The 21,866-nt window shown below is 40.6% G+C and overlaps 1 protein-coding gene across 1 annotated transcript; it reads left to right on the top strand.

The window, feature by feature from the left end:
• Positions 1 to 1,550: 1,550 nt before the first annotated feature.
• Positions 1,551 to 20,763, top strand: tra2a (transformer 2 alpha homolog; the record flags this gene model as incomplete). Its single annotated transcript, XM_083769967.1, is given in 12 exon segments — positions 1,551 to 1,586; positions 3,382 to 3,422; positions 3,424 to 3,466; positions 3,468 to 3,514; positions 4,678 to 4,825; positions 8,154 to 8,210; positions 8,213 to 8,263; positions 8,266 to 8,340; positions 9,614 to 9,717; positions 10,573 to 10,641; positions 11,799 to 11,856; positions 20,707 to 20,763. Coding segments are annotated over 12 exon segments (786 nt in total).
• Positions 20,764 to 21,866: the final 1,103 nt, after the last annotated feature.

Here is a 21,866-nt window from a genome sequence, read left to right as displayed (position 1 = left end):
ATTGGTCTTTACTTTGCAAGAATACAGTAAAATATAATAATATAAGAAGAGTTTTGTGAATGAGGACCATTGTCTTTTAGCTTATAGAGATAAAGAATCTATGGATAATTTATGACTGAACTGTACGGAAATGACCCAAAGAATATTATTTGCACTCCAAATGAAGGATGTTTAAGTGTATTTTTACTTCAGATGCAAGATGGTTTTACGTCTTTTCTGTCAAGAACATGGTAATTGTTTCCACTACATAGACGAATACAGTCGATGTCTGCTATATGTCTCAATTGCAACCTGATGTCTGTGTTCCTTGTCTTATCTTGGTAACTGTTGTGTTTGGATTTGGAATAGATCCGTAGCTCCGTAGTGCCGAAATCTGACCTATCGCTTCCATGTGTTCAGGGTTCACGTTACACTGTGACCCAGTGGGGATTTCCTAAAAATAGTAGGAGGCTCGACGCTCGTCCAGCCTTGACTTTTGTGATATTTTAGGTGATGATATCAGACTCTAACATATCCATGACTACAACTTTGCTGCAGGCCCTCTGTAGATACTAGACCTGAACCAATCTGCTATTTCCACAGGTTCATACACATTTCTATATTAGAAGGCAAAAACAGACAAATTAACCCATATCTGTTTTTGTTTAAAAAAAAATTATATATATATATATATATATTCTTACTACTTAAATGAAAAACATGCTTTTCCTGCATGGACTGTGCCATTGCCAACACATAGCCAATATTTAGATTATTCCCATTAGACCACGAATATACTCAAAAGACGGAACAGAACACACAAGATAGTCTTACTAAACAATATCAAATCAAATGTCAATATAGTGATTTGAAAGCTGTTGTCCCCCGTCTTTTTTAGGCAGTGGTTGAGATGGCAACTTTCATAGGATAACAAACTTGTCTCTACCACCGGTGACGACTGGTGCTATTCAACAGAAAATGTTGAAGCAGGCTGGTAGTTTTAATCAATAAAACCTCATCCTTAAAATCTGAATTTAATGTGTGACAAAGCTTTCTTTGTCCAAAGGATGACCTTTGCCTGCTCATTGAAAATAATTGTCCCAGTATTTTCATTTTATTCCATCTTGATTTGTTTTATTTTTGAAGGCGGATTGTTCAGTGAATAAGGCTACCTGTGAATTAAATCGCAAGAAAAAAAAAGTTTTGTTCATGTCTTCATGATCTTTCTTATCCATTATAATGGCATGGGATTTGGCTTCCAGATGTTAGATCCCATAGCTTGGGAGGGAGGTCGGTCGCGATGTGGCCAACTGGTTGCCGGGCAACCGTTGACGCTAGCGACTTGTTGTCTCCCTGTTGCCCTGACAACTTACCATCCACATGCGTGAAATGAATGTCCCCCTGGGCTATGGGACCGGTCCGATAATAACAAAAACAAACCTGCTGGGTCTCCTCTCGAGTCTAGCCGTTCGCCATCTTCTAGCTAAAGCACTGTGCGGACACAAAAGGGTGCCGAAACCTCCCTAAAACTGTATTTTTCCTATTTATTCACCGCTCAGAATATTTGTAAAATGAGTGACACTGAGGACGGAAATAATGAAGGACGGGTAAGCACGACAACATTCACATTCTCTATTGCTTTTCTGCTGTGCGGCTGTACGACATTACCACAGAGCACCGCAACCAATTATCGTCAATAATAAATTGAAGATTAAATTCACCACTCCATGTTGTCGGTCGCGTTTAGTGTGCAGTTTGCCTGCAAACCTTTAAAACATTCATGTTTTGCTGAACTTTTGCATGGAATCGAATGCAATGCGGTTTAGCTCCATGGAAATGGCTTCACCGACACGACACGCCAGACAACACCACCGCGAAGGAGCACCATTGCTGTTCACCATAGCCGCGTCTCTCTCCACAGTTGATTTGGCCCGTACATCTTTATAATTGGCTTTAATGGCACAAGTTGCCGCACAACGCTAAGACCTATAATTAATTTTCTAACGTGTCTTCTTAAAAGCCACGCTTCCTTCTCTGTTTTAGCATTAGGACTCCTAATTAGTGTTATAATGCAGTGGTGTTTGAATGTTTTTAATTAGTGCCATTTTTGTTCCAATGAAATGAGGATGTCTTAATGCAGCAGCTGCTACACTGACATTCTAAACTATTCTAGACAAGTTTCCAGTGGCGAGGCCTGGCCAAAATCCATTCATCTTTGATGAATTGAACAATGTGGACCCTGTTGTAAACAAGTGTAATGCTTAATTGGGTCGTCCACTCACAGTTAACAGTCTTTGTATTGAGTTTGTGCTTAAAATATACTGTAAATTCTACAAACTGTTAATAAATATTTCAATCAATCAATACACTGAGAAAAGATCAGACCAATCTGGTACTCCAAACATAGGGACGGACAAAGGGACATTGCTGTTCCTTGGACTCAAAAAGAGAGGGCAAACGGACTGTTATTCTGAAACAGGAAAACTGTTGCCATAAAATTGGAAGCTCACATGCAGTAGGGCTAATTTCTAAACTAGAATGTCGTCACTGTACAGTAGCTGTAAGATTTCCATTCACTGGAACAAAGGTCACCAATTTAGAAAAAAAAAACTAATCAGAAAGGTTCGTTGTCCACAGACTTTTGGTCATATTGTGTGTACAATCAATGCAACCATTAATTCATATTCACTTTGCACATAATGGACAACTTTGACCCATATAGATTTGTCCTGTCTTTTAGTTTACGATTACATGAATTGTAGATCTTAACCTTTTATTTACAAACCCATGATCTTTAATTTGTTTGAATGTTCTTTTTTCCATTAAGGTTTAACATTGATCGTGAAGAATTTGAAGCGTTTTATCCAAGAATATGGAAGAATATATCCAAGATAAAATAATGAAAAATGTACAAGCAGAACATAGAAGTGGGAGGAGGGGAGAATGGTGACGGAAGAATGGTTTCAGACGAAGCTCTTGCATTTGTAATGGCTTTAAAATTAAACCAATTTTCAGGGGAAGAGAGACCTGGAATCAGAAAGTGAACTGAAAAAAGAAGAACGAAGAAGGATAGAATTCCTGAGGGAAGGCAGTAAGCGTTTTAAATAATCTGGAAGAAACAATGTGTCCGTAGGTTAAGTAAATTAATGATTTACGTTTGTATCCGTTCTTTACCATTCTCCCCTTTCTGTCAAATGAACATCATAAAGGCGCAGTATCTTTGCATTTTGACACAGGGCTATTAATGACACTGTAAACCAAGATGTTTTCTTAATTTAAATGCTAGATGTACTACTAACCCTTTCCCCCCACTGTGTGTGTGTGTGCGTGTGAGAGTGATATTGTTGGTGTCCTGGCCTGTATTTCCATAAGAGTGTTGTTAACATGCTCCTGTGGCTATAGGACTCCTGCTCCCCTTCTAAATCGGACCGTGGGAGTCCAGCTCGTGTCGTCAGAGAGCAGGTCCCGCTCTCAGAGTCCCTACCGGGGCATCTAAACGATCCAAGTCCCCATCCCGCTCACGTTCAAAGTCTATGTAAAGTAGCCTTGCCGAGCTATGAGGGCAGGAGCCTATCTCCTGTTTCTGTAGCGTGAGGCAGCTTGATGTACAAGTACACCCCCTGGACATGACGCTAGTATGTCGCAGGGACTTACCCCCAATCCAACCCTTGATGCTGAGTGTCAAGCAGGGAGGCACTGGGTCCCATTTTTAGAGTTTTTGGTATGACCCGGCCGGGGATTGAACCCCGACCTCCCAGTCTCAGGGCAGACACTCTAACCACAAGGCCACTGAGCTGGTAAAGTCTAGGTAGGCAACGTATATATATCAAGGGCCGCGACCCCCCCCCCCCCCCCCCCAACCCAAAAGAACAAAAACAAAATGTATATATGGTATATAATTTGGGTCCCCACCCCCAGTTTGGGAACCACTGATCTAGACTGTATTTATACTTCCCAATGTCCTGAATTTGTATTTATATTCCCTACATTCTACAAAATCCCTGTTCCTCTTACGTGGCCAGATGTTATCTTCCTGTTGAAGCGTGAATCTCGTTTGTGTCTGAGCATAGGCATGGTAACGCCCCGCCGGCCTGTGATTGGCCTACCGACACTGCCCGTCTTGACTGTCCTCCGAGGTGGATATATAATGCTGGATGGTCAGATGCGAGGTTACTCTCCATGGTGGGAAATAATACAAGTACGGTATGATACAAGAGAACTGTAACTTGTAACTTTTACTTTTGTAGAAGAGGCAAACTAATATTGTTTATGCCGTCTGCTTTGATGGAATAATTGATTGAACATGCACTCCGTAATATGATTTGATTATGGGTGTGTTCTAAAACAAAGTGTTTGTGTTGATTATTGTGTAATTTGTTTGTACGTGTAAACTTGAAACATTATTGTACTATAAAAAGGTCTATTTTCGCTTCATCTTTATCCTTTTTAATGTAATAGTATTAGTTAACTATAATTACGGTAGATTAATACACGATAATCAACACTAACACTTTAAATAGAACTCACCCAAATCATATTGCGGAGTGCATGTTCAATCAATTATTCAATCAAAGCAAACGGCATACACTATTTGTCTGCCTCTTCTACAAAAATAAAACGTACAAGTTGTATTATTTATTTCTCAATCTCGTCGTTCTCTAGTCTAAACCCTTTCCCTCTATTCTGTCTCTTTTCCAGGTCTCTCTCTCTCTGCGGCGCCCTGACCGGTGCTCCCATTCCCCACAGGAATACCTCCCGCTCTCGTTGTTACAGCCCAGAATACGGCCGCAGGAGGAGCCAGAGTACATCCCCCATGTCCACCGGCCACCGCCCCCCCGGGAGCAGGGTGAGTGAGCACGATAACCTTGGAACACTGGTATGGTTCTCCTCAACCTTACCAGTGTGCGCTGACCATTAGCATATTTGAACTCATTGGGCGCCATTTGCGCCTCTTGACGCCCTCTGTGCAGAGATCGCCTTCTGACGCCTATTTTAATATCAATTAATTACGGTTCACAACTGTGTCCTTTACGCGTTCATAACGGTTCCGGTGCCTTGGCCGTGTATAGGCTATACACGTCCGAGGCACCCCATGGTTTTGATATAAAAGACGTGTATGCACGTCCGAGGCCAAAATTGTGTTAAATTAATAATCCCAATAATATTTTGGGATTCCTGTTGGCGCTACCAATTAGTAGCCTGGTGAAACCACTCCCCCTGCTGGACAACATTTGCATTCTGCCAGCAGGGAGAGTCTGGGAACTCTCAGGCAGAGACGATGTACTCCGGTCCAATTCTGGCCGGAGCGATATGCGGCTGAACGAGGCCGCTAGGGGCGGGATCAACGCGAGACTTATGACATATTGAGCCAAAGCGCAAATGTAAACACAACCTAACAAGACTACAACTCGAAATTATTCTGGAGATATCAAATGTTTGTCCCGCTGCTTCCGGGTTCATGGTTTCTGCTTGAGAGATCCCAGATGCAGGCAGGAGAAGGAGGGAACTAACTGGGGAATACTGCCGCCATCTGGCAGAGTCAGATTAACCAATTAGTGCACTAAGAATTATTCTCCTTGTGAGGACCCAGGTTCGGATCTGACTCATCTCATTCCTTGCATGTCTCTCTCTCTCTCTCTCTGTCTCTCTCTCTCTCTCTCTCTCTCTCTCGCTGCTGTCAGTTTCCTGCCTCTAATAGAGCCAGACCGATATATCGATTTGGTCGACATATCGGCCATTATTTGACTTGTTTGATGACATCAGTGTGTAGTTTTCATGGTGGAGCTTAAGTGTTTAAATAAAAGGTTTTATATGTTTAAGGTGTATATCTTAAATATTCTCAAATAGAAACAATTATCAAAATGTTAATGTAGTATAAAATGTTGCACTTTTTGACAAAATATAATTCAATACATTTGGTGGTGGTCTTGGACCACAAACGGGACCGGCATCGGACCCCATCGGCTCTATTCTCTACATTCTCTTATATCAGTGGTTTTCAACCAGTTTAATTTCAAGACCCATTATTTATTTGGCATTTGAGCCACGGACCACTATTTAATGACATACAACCTCTCTTAGACCTGAGACTAAAGTATATGTTGTTTGTTATTGAAACGCTGATCAAAACAATTATTTTACATTATCTAATTGCGTAGACTTCTTGTAAATTAAGTAATGCCAGATGTTTAACAATAATCTAACTCTTGACGGCGTAAAAAAATGAAACCAAATGGACCTGTACGGGTCCATTTGGTTTCATTTTACACCTTCAAAGACCTAATATGGTCACCAACTCTCCCATCATTTTAATAGCTGGGGACCACCTGGAACCTCCTCAAGGACCACTGGTTGAAAACCCACTGTCCTATATAAATCAAGCTCACGATATCCCCCTCTTTCCTGTTGCTATGCATTGTTCATCCATATCTATGAATGCACATCTCGCGTATCTCCTCCGCGTATCTCGCGAAGCATCGATCAAAACCACTTTGGCGTATTATATATTGACGAGGAGGCAGACCTATTAACCCATTCTGGGTGGGAACCCCTTTTGGTGTTTCAAACATTATGTTATAATTTAGCTATTGAAAAATAGCAGATCTACAATCTAGGTTTGCTATTTTTGAAAAATCGTTCAAATGTTCCTCAAATCTTTCAGAAAATTGTCATGATTTAGAAAACATTTATTTAAAATTTCGACGTCAGGCCTGAATGGGTTAACACGAGCCAGGCTGTTGAGGCTGATGCAGAGTCCGCGGCAATAAACCGATGGGCCGGTCTTCCTGAAGGGCCGCTGATCCGACGGGATTGCTTGTGATTATGAAAAGACAGAGCTATGGCGGTTGTTCACATAGAAACAAAAGTGCGTTTCAAATTTCTAAATGGTTCTGGGGAAAAGTGACAGACATGCTACTGCGGTCATGGACACTGGTCTCACTTCCTTCCTGGACTACGTGTTGTCTCAGTAAAGGCATATTCATAGTCTGGATTTTCGGTGGTGAGGTGACCACCGCTCTGGTGGTGAGCTGACCACCGGAGCTGAAATAACGTTGAGCGGTGGTGAGTAAAAACAGAGAGAAGGGCTGGAGCGGTGGCGGTGGTTTGCTCTTCACCGCGGCTCGTGGCGTCAATTTGTAGTTCGGTGGACACCTAACCACCGAAAATCCAGACTATGTATGAGCCTTAAGACAGCCCTTCTCCCTCTCCACAAGGTTGATTGCAGTAAAATCCAGCAGTGAGACCAGTGTCCATGACTTCACAGACACTTTGAAATACTAAAATATCTAAAAACACACGTCACCCACATAAAAAACCCCAGGAAAGTGTTTCTTGTCTCCCAAACATAATTAAAATAAGATCTGGTTGCAAAAGGTTGAAGTGGTCCTTTTAAGAGCTTCTCTCAGCAGCGTTCTAACTCTGGCTAACGTACAGTAGTATAGCTTCTGTCTGAGTGCAATGTTGCTGACAATCACTTTGCATTTAATAGTTTGTCTTTATAGTGTCACCACACCTTCTCAGTAATATGCCATTATACTAGGAACTGTAAGTGTTCACAATAATACTGTAACAGTTGAATTTGGTATATTGTCTTAGATATCACTTCATATTCATATGCCGGTGTGCAACTCGTTGTGAGCTTGTAGATTGCTATTTTCAGCATGCATCCAAGTGTAAAATGACTTGGGATACTGGATCTCTTGTCCACTAGTCCCTTCCTAACATTTTAGTCTAGTTTTTATTTGTTAACAAAATTGCCTATATATTTAGCCTTAGTTTTAGTCATCATAGCTTAGTTTTCATTTCCATTTTATTTCACTCAGGGAAATAAGGTAATCGACAAAAAGAAATTGTCACAGTATTAGTCGCCAAAATCAACACTGCGCAATAGCCATGGCGGAAGATGGCAGAATTTGAGAGCCCTCACATGCGACGTGAGTGGTAAAATAATACTATCTCTCTCTCTCTCTGTTTCTGGCACAACAGCGCCCCTATTGGTACGGTAGTCATAGTCATACTGGTGCTCATGAACCAACACATACATAGGCACACACATAGGGGAAACGGACATTGCTGTTCATTGGAGTGGTTGCACCACTCAAAAATTGACCACAAAACGAGGTGTAATTTAAAATGGATCTCGCTGAGAACAGTCTTATTGTTGGTCCTTGCAGGCGACCCCAAACAACTGTCTAGGAGTATTTGGCCTGAGCCTATATACCACGGAGATGGTGATCTGAGAGCGGTGTTCTCCTGCTATGGTCCGCTGGCGGCAGTTAACGTGGTGTATACGACCAGTGCACCGGACGGTCCCGAGGCTTCGCCTTTTTCTATTTTGAGAGAATCGACGATTCCAAGGAGGTATGGAGAAATGGTGAATGTAATAAAAGTTTATAACGGTTTAACCCATTTTGTTATAATTTAGCTATTGAAAAGTAGCAGATCTACAAGCTCATAGCGCGCCACCGAGTGGCGCGCTATGAACTTGTAGGTCTGCTATTTTTGAGAAATCGTTAAAATGTGCCTCAGATCTTTCCGAAAATTGTCATGATTTAGAAAACATTTATTTAAAATCAGGCCTGAATGGGTAAATAATCATGTGTACTTAGTGTGTTGTGTAGAGCAGAGGTTCCCAACCACTGGTACGTCGTGTACCACTGGTGGTACTTGAGCCCCCCTCTGGTCGTATGCAGAGGAGTCTCCCCAAAAAAGGAGAAAATAGACAAAAGTGGAATGAAATATTTACATTACTACAGGTGGTTCTTCTGAGCAAGCAATTGGTTGAAATGGGCTATCCAGCCGTGCTGAAATGGGCATGACAGCTAGCTGTTAATAGAAGATTTGAGAACGGATTAATCACATTAGAAATTGCAGTTGTGCTGATTAGACTGAGTTTTGTCAGAGCAGCCGCATTATTGGCTTAGGAATGGGACAAAAAGGGCAGGTACAGGGCTCCTGTATTTTAACTAAATAAATAAATAATAAATGTTATTTATTGAGGTGGTACATGGAGAGCCAAAGTATTTTCTTATGTGGTACATCAGTATAAAAAGGTTGGGAGCCGTTTAGAGAGCATATTAATATTTAGAATCCTTTGAAAATGGCACAAATCCATCACACCCAATGCAAGTCGTGAGTTTATGGATACCGGTAGGCAATTTTTTGGAAGAGAGAGATTTGGTGCGGAGAGAAACAAAGTATATAGGGTTTGACAGCAAATTTTTATTTTAGTTTTAGTCATAGTCTCTTGAATAGGTTTCATTTAGTTTTAGTCTCATTTTAGTCACCTGGAATGTTTTCGTGTTAGTCTGGTTTTCGTCGTATGCCGGCGTAATGGCTGACTTTACACTCTACACGCATCGTCAGTGAAAAAAGGTAGTCGACCAACATTTTTTGTCATAGTATTAGTCGACGAAATCCTTGATTACATGAAATGTATGTATTGGTTCTTTTTTTTTACATTTCTGTGCTCACCAAAACATGCCACTAGATGTCAGCATTGCAACACATTAATGTTAGACCCTAATGCGAGACATCCCTGGGGTTTACTGTTCACAATGTAAGCCTTACACCACACACCTTATCAAGACATTTTGTTTGCAGCTTGGTGTCTTCTTCCCTAATTGCGTGCCAGGCAATGGAGAGAGCCAATGGAATGGAGCTGGACGGAGTGGACTTTTCCATCACCAAGCGGGCCCACACACCTACACCAGGAATCTATATGGGACGACCAACACAGTAAAGAAGAACGCTTCTGTGTTGCTTTGGCGTTTTAACCACTTGAACCATTATTTTAAACTTTAGCTGTTGAAAAATAGCAGATCTACAGCTACGAGCTTGCAGATCAGCTATTTTGGAAAATAGCATCTTTGAATATATATTCTTTCACAGTGAACATTTTTAACTAAAATATTGCTCCTATGGAGGGGTCCCAGGAACAACATATTTTCAGTTGGTTGTCGGCAGCCAATTACATTTAATTAATACATTTTTGGGGTCCTTGTCATGAAATAGTTTGAGAACCACTGACATAGAAACATAGGTTTTTCAGAAAACTGTCATGATTTAGAAGACAGAATCAGGTCTCGGGTCTCAACGGGTTATCAAAGTCATTTCAACACATGACTGACATGAGCAAAAAACATCAAATGGAGGACTCAGAGTACGCTTCCAGACTTAATTAATGATCCAGAAAGTGCTCTTCTGGAAGTGAGTTGTAGATACCCCAAACCAAAGTCTTTGGTGTGGGTACCTGCATTAATTTGCATGGTTGACAAAGCAAACTTTTGGATTTGACATGTGGGGAAATTGTGAGATCTACCTACAAGATGGAAGTGTAGCAAAGCAAAGCAAAGTTACTATGTTTACCCAGGGTAACTGGACTAAGCTCAAGAACTCGTTTACAGCCAGGCCCTGCTCATAGAACATTTCAAGGTAGGGGTTCAATGCCTTGCTCTAGGGTACTTCAGCGGTGGTAATTTTAACGTTCCGGTCCGGGGATACGAACTAGCGACCTTCCGATATCAAGACCGCTCCGCAAACCGTTCGGCCACCGCTGCCGAACAGTAGTCTTGGTTGTTGCTGACGAAGCAGAGACTCTTACTATGACCGTGGTTATGATGCTGGCTACGACAGATACGACGAGTATGACTACAGGTATAGGTGAGGGCACATCTGTGTCACCTCGTAGCTTTGAACCACTTTAACCATTATTTTAAACTTTACCTTAACATAGAAAATAGCAAATCTAAGTGCTGCACTATGAGCTTGTAGATTTAGTTTTCTTTTCTCTTTTTATCGTGAAAACGTGTGCAAATCTTTGAATATATATTCTTTCCCAGCAATATAATATATATATATAATAATATATTCTTTCCCACCCGGGGGGTCTCTGGAACAACATATTTTGAGATGGGGGTCTGCGGCCAATTACATATATTTCTGGGGGTCCTCCACATGATACAGTTTGAGCACCACAGATATCGAAACATCAGGTTTTTCAGAAAACTGAGGATTTAGAAGACATTTTGTAGAATCAGTTCTCAGGTCGAAATGGGTTACCTAGTAGTATTAACTAGTAATGCATCAAAGCAGCGATGGAACAAACGTGGATGTAACCTTTTTGATAGGTTATTAATAACCAAATATCAGTGTTTTCATGTTCATGGCTGGGGATTTCTGAAATGTTCCGATACCTTTTTTCAGTCTCTTCCGGTGGAGGTGCCTGTCAAACAATGTTGTGAATAGGATTTACATACGGTATATGTTATTGAATTACATAATATCTTTCTCTGACTGTATAGCTGCTGGTTTTGGCTACTGAAATGGGAAATTCTCCTGGGGACAGCGACGCATGAGGAGTCCAAGCCGCTTCTTTTCACCTGACAGGGGGGAGTTTCCCTGGTTGGACGTAGCGCGCGGAAGGAACACGTTATTCCAACCAGTTCTTTTTCCCCTCCATCAGGTGCCCTGGCTGGCCGGGGGGAGGCAGTTTAGAGACCAGGATTACTGCATGTTTTTTGTGAGGGTACCTACCCTAGGGGACAGCGGGGAGAACATGCAAACTCCACGCAGAAAGGCCTTTTCGCCAACCCCACCCAGGGTATGGACAGGAGAGAACACTCCCCTCTTAAAAACAAAAAAAAAAAAACAAACACTTTTATATCCTTATGTGACAGCCAGCCACGCTGGGTCACATGTTGTGGAAATGCAACTCACTAGTCAGGTTTTGGGAGGGAATAATTGAAGCAATCTCTTATATATGTGGTGGAACGGTGGATCCCTGTCCGGAAAGTGTCATATTTATTGTGTTTCTGTAGTCGCAGGCACTCTCGTTCACCCTACTACAGTCGCAACAGGTCTCGTTCACGGTCCCGCGTAAGTGCAAAGATTTAATATACAGTAAGCATATTAATTATTAAGATGCACACTGGGTCTATCTGCATTCCTATCACTAACTTAAAACGTTGAATTGATCTGCTGGTGTGCCTTTCTAAACACCATTTTGCCATTGCTGACTCACAAGTGTGAATTCTGTTTGACTTCTCTGCAGGACGATACTGAACTTCTTCCTCGCCTCGTCGCCTCAAGAATCGCTCTCCCTTCACTGCTGATTTTGTCTTCATCAAACTGCATGTCAGAGGGAAATGTTTAAAAGTGTGTTCAGTTAGCAAAGCTCCATATCACCAGAACTCTTTAACGAGGACACAAAAAAGGGAAGAAAATACTTTGTTTACGTGCTGTATATGTCTTCATTTGTAGGTGTTTTTTTTTATACATCCATAATGAGTGAGGGCAAATGACACTTCAAGCTTCCTTCAGTCGTCCTTACCATTTCTTGTATTTCAGTTTCTTAATCTATTGCTAATCTATCTAGTGGTTGTAAGGAGGAAGGACAAGGCAAGTGTTTCTTGGGTCTCAAGGAATGTTGTAGGATCATCATGAAGAAGGGTAAGTCTTTATTTTACAGCGTTTTATTGTGTCAGTGTTGATGAGAACATGAAAACTCTGTGGGGTCTCATTTGCAAGTATTGAACATTAATTTGTTCCCTGGTATTCCAGTTGATTAGAAGTGAGCTGTAAAACAAAGTTACCGTGGATTGGTGGTGGTACTCGTACTCTAGTCCAGTGGTTCCCAAAGTGGGGTCCGGGGACCCCTAGGGGTCCTTGAGGGAGTTCCAGGGGGTCCCCAGCTAAATGATAGTTTTGTTCCATTTGTACACTCTCAAGAGTTAAATTAACATTGATTTTACAATATAAATTGGTGTTACAGAGATAGAAATGCCATATAATGGGGGTCTGTAGCCTGTTGCATATCAAACTGGGGGTCCTTGAAATGAAAATGGTTGAAAATCACTGCTAGAGCCATAGAAACCTTCTCATACGGGGGTCCCGGCATATCTTTTCAAATGGGGGTCCACGGGTCGGATAATGAGTCTCATTTTGGGGGTCCTTGACATGAAAACGTTTGGGAACCACTGCTCTAGTCTTAAGTCACACATTCAATGGTCTAATACAGCATTTGAGTGCATCCAGAGGTTTTTATTTTCTTGTGTGTATAAAAATATTAATTTATTGTTTATTTATTGTGGAAATATAAAAGAAATGGTATTATAAAGCTCCAAAATGTGCTTGTTTTCTGCCTCGGATGTGAATGACATTGAAGTTCCGCTTCGCTTTGTAGATGTAATTGAGTGGAGAAGACACTCAAATTCACAGAACAGTATTACTCCCAACCTTGTGCCCAGGTTCTAGATCTAGATACATAATCAAGTTCAAATCAAATCATTTTGGTCTACAATTGGAGGTTGGGGGGGGGGGGGGGGGGGGGGAAGGAAGTAAACAACAATAAACTACCAGGTGTTTATTTGGTCTATTTTTTTAGTCTTTGTCCAAACCGATACATAATATGGTCTTAGAATTTCTATGTTCATTACGTTTTATGTTTAACATAGGAGTGATACAAAGCAGTTCCAAACAGACAACTCAGTTTCCTTGTGTTGACTTTAAATAAAAAATGATTGAGGTATGATGATGCACGTAATCGCAACCCTAACATTATTACTAACATATCTTGCAAGAGTAGTGGCATTATTATCATGTTTACATTTGGGTACCGACTTTTTCTCTCTCCTTCTCATGAACAAGATAGTGTTATCAGTTTCTCAATGTTTGCGTTGACCAAAACTTCACACTGAATAATCCAATCAACTAACCACTTTTAACCCTATATATATATATATACTTCCTTGACGGGAGCCCAGAGGGTCTAGCATGCCCCCTCGTTTTCTCTCTCTACACCAAGACACTTTGTCAAAAAAAGACAAATCTACAAGCTCACGTGTTTCAATGACCTGCTATTTCAGTTCAGTGTTCGCCCCCCAGAATAGAGATGATAGGGTTATTGTGGTTTAAGTTAACTTGGTTCTATCTATTGCTGTGAGTTATTTTCAAATCTTAGCACTGAACGAAATCCTGAAAGTCTTGAGTGGCTAATAAAAGTCAAAAAGAAAACCTATGCTGAAGCTATCGGGGAGCTTTTCATCTATTGACCTTAGCCCTAATAGTAAGGCGCTTCACCATGATGAGGTTAATAATCACTGCTGACATATCCAGGGGCCCCTCTCGAGTTATGCATTCATTCACACTGACTGAGATAATTCTATAGGTTCCACGGTAAGCAGCTGCACGTTGGCATGATTCAAAGGTCAAAGTATGAGTTCTTTCTTGCTCAATAGATTCTGCAGCCACGTAGTATATATATCCCATTTCTGAAAAAGCTATGTTTCTATGTCAGTCGATTTTTCAAAAATAGACCTACAAGCTCATAGCGCGCCACTCTGTGGCGCGCTATGAGCTTGTAGATCTGTTATTTTTCAATAGCTAAAGCATAACATAATGCTAATACCAAAAGGGGTTCCCACCCAAAATGGGATATATATATATATATATACGCTGAAACATGGATTTATTTGTGTGCATGTTGCACACATTTACAACTAGTGAACCTCAGTCACCCTCATGAGTCATGTTCCCATTATGTTTTATTCTGAGAGTGAGGAATGAGTGGCCTACAATTTCAATTTAGGCATTTGTAGCAGTATCTGTTCTGATTAATTGAAAATGTTGGACCCTGTTGCAAATAAATGTAATGCCTAATCACGGATCGTCCACACAGTGACAGTTTTCGTACGGACTTGTGCTTTCGTTTGAGATGTACCCCCATTCTGAATACTGAAATAACATTTTCAATCAATCATATTATCAAGAGTGACTTACAAAGTGCGCAAATGACATGAATATAGAACAATAGAGTCATCGCACTGGATCACACTCCCATAGTGAATACAATTACATACTTGCCACCGGTGCTTCATGAAACATCACCTTGTTGGTAACTGAAGATTCAATACATGGAAGCATGATGCAGTGTGTGGACTCTTATGTTTCCATTTTAACATGTTTTGTCCAGCACCTGAGATTCTATCTTTTGGAGATACGTGCTTTTGTAAACTTTTTGCATGAACTAAAGTCAAACAAACGACAGAGTGAATGGTCATGTACTGTAAATACTAAACTGAGTCAAAAGAAAACAATTAAGCGCTACAAAGTAACTACCAAACGCCAAACCTAGGCTGTGTAGCACCTGTCTAAACAACATGCTATCTAAATAACATTTTTAGAGTGTGTGGGCTAGCTAGCAGACGGTATATAAAAACAAGCATAACCTTAACATAATGTATGTGGAATATACTAACATCTGTAAAGAACATGGGCAACAAGAAGTGAAATGGGAATGGCAAAACATTTTCATTGGGCACCCTCTGATCAAGGAGTGCTGGCCAGTGGGGACCCCCCAGGGGTCCTTGAGGGACTTCCAGGGTGTCCCCAGGCAAATTAGTATTAGTTTATTCACTAAAGATGTATTTGCCCTTCTACAAAGCTCATGTTGATGCTTGTTAAATCTGCTATTTCTGAAAAACCTTGACGAATTGAGGCACACAATTTCACTTATAGGGGTCCCTGGTACAAAGTCTTTTTAGATTGGGGTCCGTGCCAAATACATATCAATTTGGGGGTCCTTGACATGAAAATGTTTGTGATCCACTGCCCTGATCTGTGATCCGTTATTGTCATGGTAGAGAACAGGTGCATAGATGTACACCCAAATGCACTGACATTGATGTTAATGTTAAACACTTTTGAGCCCTCCTTGGTGGAAGGGGTGACGGGTCATCTGTGGATTGGATTATCAGAAGAATCTTGTGTATACAACTTGGAGCTTGGCTTCCAGACATTGTTTGGGAACGGAGAAAAATCAAATGTCACATGTCCACAGGCGTGGCAAATACAACATCATCATGGTTCTTTCTTCGTAACTGTTCTATGACAGTGATTTTTGTAAAAGATGTTAGGGCCAGGTTACATGAAACAGAAAAGGTTAAAGACAATCCAAATTGATTTACACCACACATACCCTACAACCCTCTGATACCTTACACAGAAATGTTGTGTTAATTCAACTCTGAAAGTGTAACAATTGACATGTATCTCCCAGAGTTAAAGGAACACTCTGGATTTGGTTGTGAACTCTGTGAGGAGTATTAAACCACAGGACAGTGTGTGAAAGTTAACAAGTGACAACATGCTCTTTGAGTCGATACTTGATGGAATCCAAAGACTGAAAGCCTGGCCAAGACTGTGGAATGTGCTAATTAACTAATCAGATAGAAGTTTGCATGATGTGCCGATAGTGATCATATCCCAGGAAACCTCTTAACAGTTACAAACCACATGAAATGGACATATTTTGGGGTATATCCTTTTATATCTTGAAGTATTTGGAATATTTTGACCAAACCATTGTTGTGAGATGTTCATAATGATGAAAGGAAATTACAATTTAGTATTTAATGAGGGAACAAGTGAGTTATTTTCTCCTTTCAATACACATATTTATTTGTATAGCACATTTCAAACAAGGCACTTAAAAGTGCTTTACACAAAACATTTAAGACCTTAAAGACATCATTCATACAATATGTATCCAAATGCAATATGAAAACAATTCTACTCTGAAGATGAGGATATTTACATTTCAGTAAATAGAAATCCACAGACAGGTCCTTGTTATGCATTGGACATCACTTCAACTGTGCAGATTTAGGAAACCTCTCAAATGCATACATCTTACATTTATAATTCTATAATAAAATAAAAGTATTGCCATATGAAGGGGACAGAGGTTAAATCAATGTTAGCTGGGTGTATTTACTAAACCAGGACCATGTCACTAACAACTTGTTGAAACGTTTATACCTGAAATATACCTAAATATTCAGCCTTCTCCATATTCAGTAATCATGCATTTTTTTGGTAAACAAACATAGGCTAGCCAGTAGCTAAGAATTCAAACTTGGAAGCACAACTAATCATGTTTCGCCCCTTTTCTATAAATCATCAATGCACCCATGGCAAAACAAAAAACTTTACAAAAAATAAAAATACATTAGCCTACTTTTGAATTGTCAAAAACCAGCCTGATCTCGGATACAGCAACCAATCAATAAATTGTATTACATGAAGTTAACAAACGGCAAGAAGGGAACAAAACTTTGTCCGGTATAGGCTTACATGCTATAAGAGACCATTATATTTAGGCAACGACTTGAATGTGTGACAAAGACAGCAAATATAGGCTTATGTATACGTGACCACATGTGAAAAGATCCATGTTTAGGCTAGATTTGAATAGACGTTTTATCTAACTCATTCTACTAAAATATATAAAATAACAAATTACAGTGATAATGATTAATACAATTGCTTCATTTTACACAAATGTTCAAATCCAGAATAGGTAAACATAGCCTATATAGTTGGTAAACAGGTGGAGTTTGCAAACAAGTATTTAATGTCATTTTAAGAAATACATGTGGTCAGGCCTACTGTAAATGGATACTGAGAGTCAAGTGAGGTATTTATAGGCATGGCAGGGCCCTACTAACTATCTGTCTATCTTATCTATCTATCTATCTATATACACACACAAAACACTCACACAAAAAATATAGTTCTTAATTTCTTCACATTTATATTTCAATATTTGCTTGGTCCTGATTATATGAGCAATTCACAACAAAACAGAGCCCAAGAAATCAACCATATCAATCTGTCTTTGTGGATTGCCTCTTTTACAATAAACAGCAACAATTCATTACCATTTTAACAATTTCCCAGTCACCATTTAGTCTTTATTTAGCCTATACTAGGCCTACAAAAAACAAAAAGCCTATTCCTTGCATGTTTTCAGAGGGCACAAACCCGCCATTTTATAATGAGATGTGGGGGTGCCTGTCCTGCATAAAGGGAATCTGGAGTAGAAGAATATGTGATAAGTTTATCAAATAATCTGATTACTCATAAGGCAGGTTGTGTAGGCCTATACAATCAGTTACTGTAGCTATAAAACCTTAATAACAGCGTCTTATTAATTACATCGATATAATGGCAACGTGCACGAAAGTTTTGTGGTGTTGGTCTTAACATTTCTATTCAACATGGCGTTCCACGACAATGTTCCATACATTCTGACCAAGGCGGTGTCAATAGATCCGGATACAACTTTAACAGTGTGAAAGACACTGCGATCCCATCCGTCTGATACGAAATAAATGAAGGAATGGATCTCACCCAAACTTTTAAGAGTTCCTTAGTTCGAATCAAAGTATAGCGCGGGTGTTGCTTAAAAGGGGGAGGGGGGGCAAGATGGTTCTATTCTACACTACAGCCTGGAGTTAAACAACATAACACACAACGTTGGTGTATATAATATATGCTAAGCTACATTAATCGTAAACATAGTTTTTTTTCCGCTTCCTATAAATATCTTCGGTTTAGGGTAAGTAAAAACAGACCGACTTTTTGCCCGTTCTCCCTTCCCTTTCATGAAAGCCGCTGAGCCGCCTGAACGCTCTCTCCACACGCAAAGCTGCTTGTCCCAAAACTTTATGTCAGTTTTGACCCTATGGAACTTGGCTATACGGAGGAGTCCTGGGTCTGGGGGGGCGGGGAGATCTTTTTTCTGTACATTCCTCAGCGATACATTCACTCCTCCTGCGCAGTGTTGGCTGCACACTGGGAGCCACAGAGTCTTCTATGTGCACAGGCAACAAGGCCCCTGTGTCGCACAAACATACTGATCGCTTTTTATCTCTTCGGATATTCACATTTAAATCGTCAATCAAGGACAGAAAGGCGTGCACCTTTCAGGCGAAAACCCTTTAAGCTTGCATTTCGTTATTTACGTCGCTCCGGGGGTTAATATCGCCGGATGAAATTAGTTCTATTAAATTGTATAAGCATATATATACCATGAAGTTTACGCTAATTCAACATTTCGGGCATCCACGTGTAAAGAAAGCTACAAATCTGCAGCTGAGCAAAAGATAAACAGTATAGGCCTACTGTTATTTATGAAAATGTTAAAACGAATTACAAAACTGATGAAAAAACACAATTTGTTGATGTAGTAAACGTGGATTTTGGAAATACCCTACTCACTTTTTGCATTAATCTATTTTAGTTATCCTCATACTGCCAGCACAAATATGATCTCTATCCACTCATTAAGAGCAGCTACAAAGTGAGTCAGCGCTTCATATTTCACATATTTGGTTGCACCTAATTGAGAAAACATGGCGAAAAAGACGCATAACTCGCGGGCTGATTCATATAGAATGGGAGAACAAGGAGAGCCAATGAATGAGCTCGTTGAGGCCGAGCCAGCACAAGTAGTACGGAGCAAATCTGGAGCCACCTGATTGGTTAGCTGTCCCAGCCAATGAAATACCACTCTGTGTCTCACAGCGTCTGCTCGGCTGTAAAGGGAGTACACTACTACACCGACTGCAGCTCTGGTCCAGTGGTCCTATAGTCCCTGTGAGCACATCTAGCCGTCAGCAGGCGTGAACTTGAAGCTCAAGTATTCTTCTTCGTGGGTTTTTTAGACAGCTGGTGGATGGAAAATAAGCTCCACCTCCGCGTCCGACGGACGCTACGGACAGTCTCAAATGGACGCGACGGACAGACTCAAATGGAAGCCGCGCACAAGCGTGAAAATGAAGCGTGTCACCCGGCAGTGATAGGCACTAGCCAATGGAACAGATGCAGCCTGCAGCCCATCCACTGGGAGGAGTTATACTTGTAGTTGTCTTCTTTCACGCTGTCAAACGCCCCCTGGGAGGGAATTGTGAAGCCATGTCAAGGGATACAGGAAGACATCTGGGCAGTGGGCAGCTCGAACTGCTCGAAGTAACATTATGTCCAAATTGTTAACAAAACATTGAAAAATCGTCTGAAGAAATAAAGTAAAGCATTGGTTCTCATGTTTGCTTCAGATCACCCCTGTAATCTTTTCATCCATGGCACCCCTGGCTGAATTACATTGTCATTTACTGTAACCCTGATCCATGACATCGAAAATAACTTTTTTTTATACTTTATAAAATAGCCCGTTCTCTTCACCATGTGCTGCCCTTCTCATCATCATTATCCATCTCCGTGGTGGTCTAGTGGTTAAGGTGCTGCGCTCTCACCGCGGCGGCCCGGGTTCGATTCCCGGTCAGGGAACACTGTTTTATGATGAATTCCTGTTCTGTTCTTTAACTATATAGAAGTGTCTATTTGTACGTCTTTAATGTTTTGATGAATTGAACAATGTGGACCCTGTTGTAAACAAGTGTAATGCTTAATTGGTTCGTCCACTCACAGTTAACATGCAGTCTTTGTATTGAGTTTGTGCTTGAAATGTATTGTAATTCTGCAAACTGTTAATAAATATTTAAATCAATCAATCAAAAATCTCCTTCTCCTTCTCACCGCCGGGTGACACACGCTTGTCGGCAGCTTACATCTGACGCCGCGCGGAGGAGAGCGTCAGATGTAAGTTGTCCGTCCGCAAGTCGTCGGCGAAAACAAAACTAGTTTTAAAACTCCTCGGCCGGGAGGCGTACCCGGGTCCCCCGTTCCAAAGGCACGTACGTTAACCAGTCGTCTAAACAGCCATGACAGCGAAGTAGCAACAGAGCAACTTATAGCCTACATTAGAATGCGCCTTTGTCTGTGTCAACATCTTGTCACTCAAACGTCCCTCTCACGCCCACTTCGCTAACGAAGAAATAGAGGACTACAGGCGTTTAAATAGGCTTCCGTGTGCGTCTCCTCTAGGAACCGCCCAAAGCCCCGGAAGGATTTAAAGTGAGACCTGACGCGACGGACTTCTGACGCTTCACGCCTGCCTAGTGTAGCCACAGCCAGTCTGTGTCTGTGACACTGCAAAAGGGCCCATTGCACAAATCAAACTTACTTCTCGCTTCTGTTGTCTATGGCTATATAGAAGTGTCTATTTGTACGTCTCTAAATGATATGATGAATTGAAAACGGTGGACCCTCTTGTAAACAACTTGTGTAATGCTTTATTTATGGTGTCGTCCACTCACAGTTAACAGTTTTTGTATTGAGTTGTGCTTGAAATGTGTAATTCTGCAAACTGTTAATACATACTTCAATCAATCAATGTCTACTTTACATGAACAAGTAACAACCTATTATTCCTTTAACTTTGGGAATTGCAAGCATAACCAAGTTCAATAGTTATCTCTTATCTGCATGCGTGCATCTTAACAAAATAGCCTACATTTCCCCCAGGACCATAATGTAAACAAGTTAAACGACTAAGCTTTTTGTGTTATCCCTTTAACATTCATTGTAAACCACCTCTGTACAAACTGTTGCAAACTGTTAAAGTATTAAATCAATAATATATATTTTTTTAAAGCTTCAGATCTTAGGTATTTTCCAATCTTAGCTATGTATTATGAATTATGCACTGTTCAAATTAGTCCCTTAAGCAGTCTCTTGAAATAGGCCTAAACTGTGCTCACAGATTGGAGGTGAATCAACTGATCCGGGAAAAACAAGTAATGGTTTAAATTGACAATTTTCTCCACCAAAACAACAAAAACATTTTAGTTGCACTATAAGGCATATAATTATGTGCCTTAATAGGATACTTAATTTATTAAGTAAAATTAGGAACTACTGTGATCATTGTTTCACTGTAAACAACACTTCCTGTTTAGGTATTTTGTTCCAAGTCATGTCAATAGGCCTACATCTATAGTGGGGTTGTGGTGTAACCCTGGGCCCATGTGCAATTGTTTTATGTGTTGGTTTAGGAAAAACTTTGAAAACTCCTCCAATGAAACTGTATCTCAGGCTGTGACTGTTCTAAAGTGTAAATAATAGATACAGGTATGTCTTTGAAACATGATAAACCCATCCCTCTATATAGGGGTGACCTGTGACTAACCTTCAGGTCCTTGGCT

Source organism: Protomyctophum parallelum, assembly GCF_964188405.1.
Source record: "Protomyctophum parallelum genome assembly, chromosome: 1".
In the NCBI taxonomy this organism is placed as follows: domain Eukaryota; kingdom Metazoa; phylum Chordata; class Actinopteri; order Myctophiformes; family Myctophidae; genus Protomyctophum; species Protomyctophum parallelum.
The sequence above is the reverse complement of the archived record's forward strand: the minus strand, read 5'-3'. Positions and strand labels throughout refer to the sequence as shown.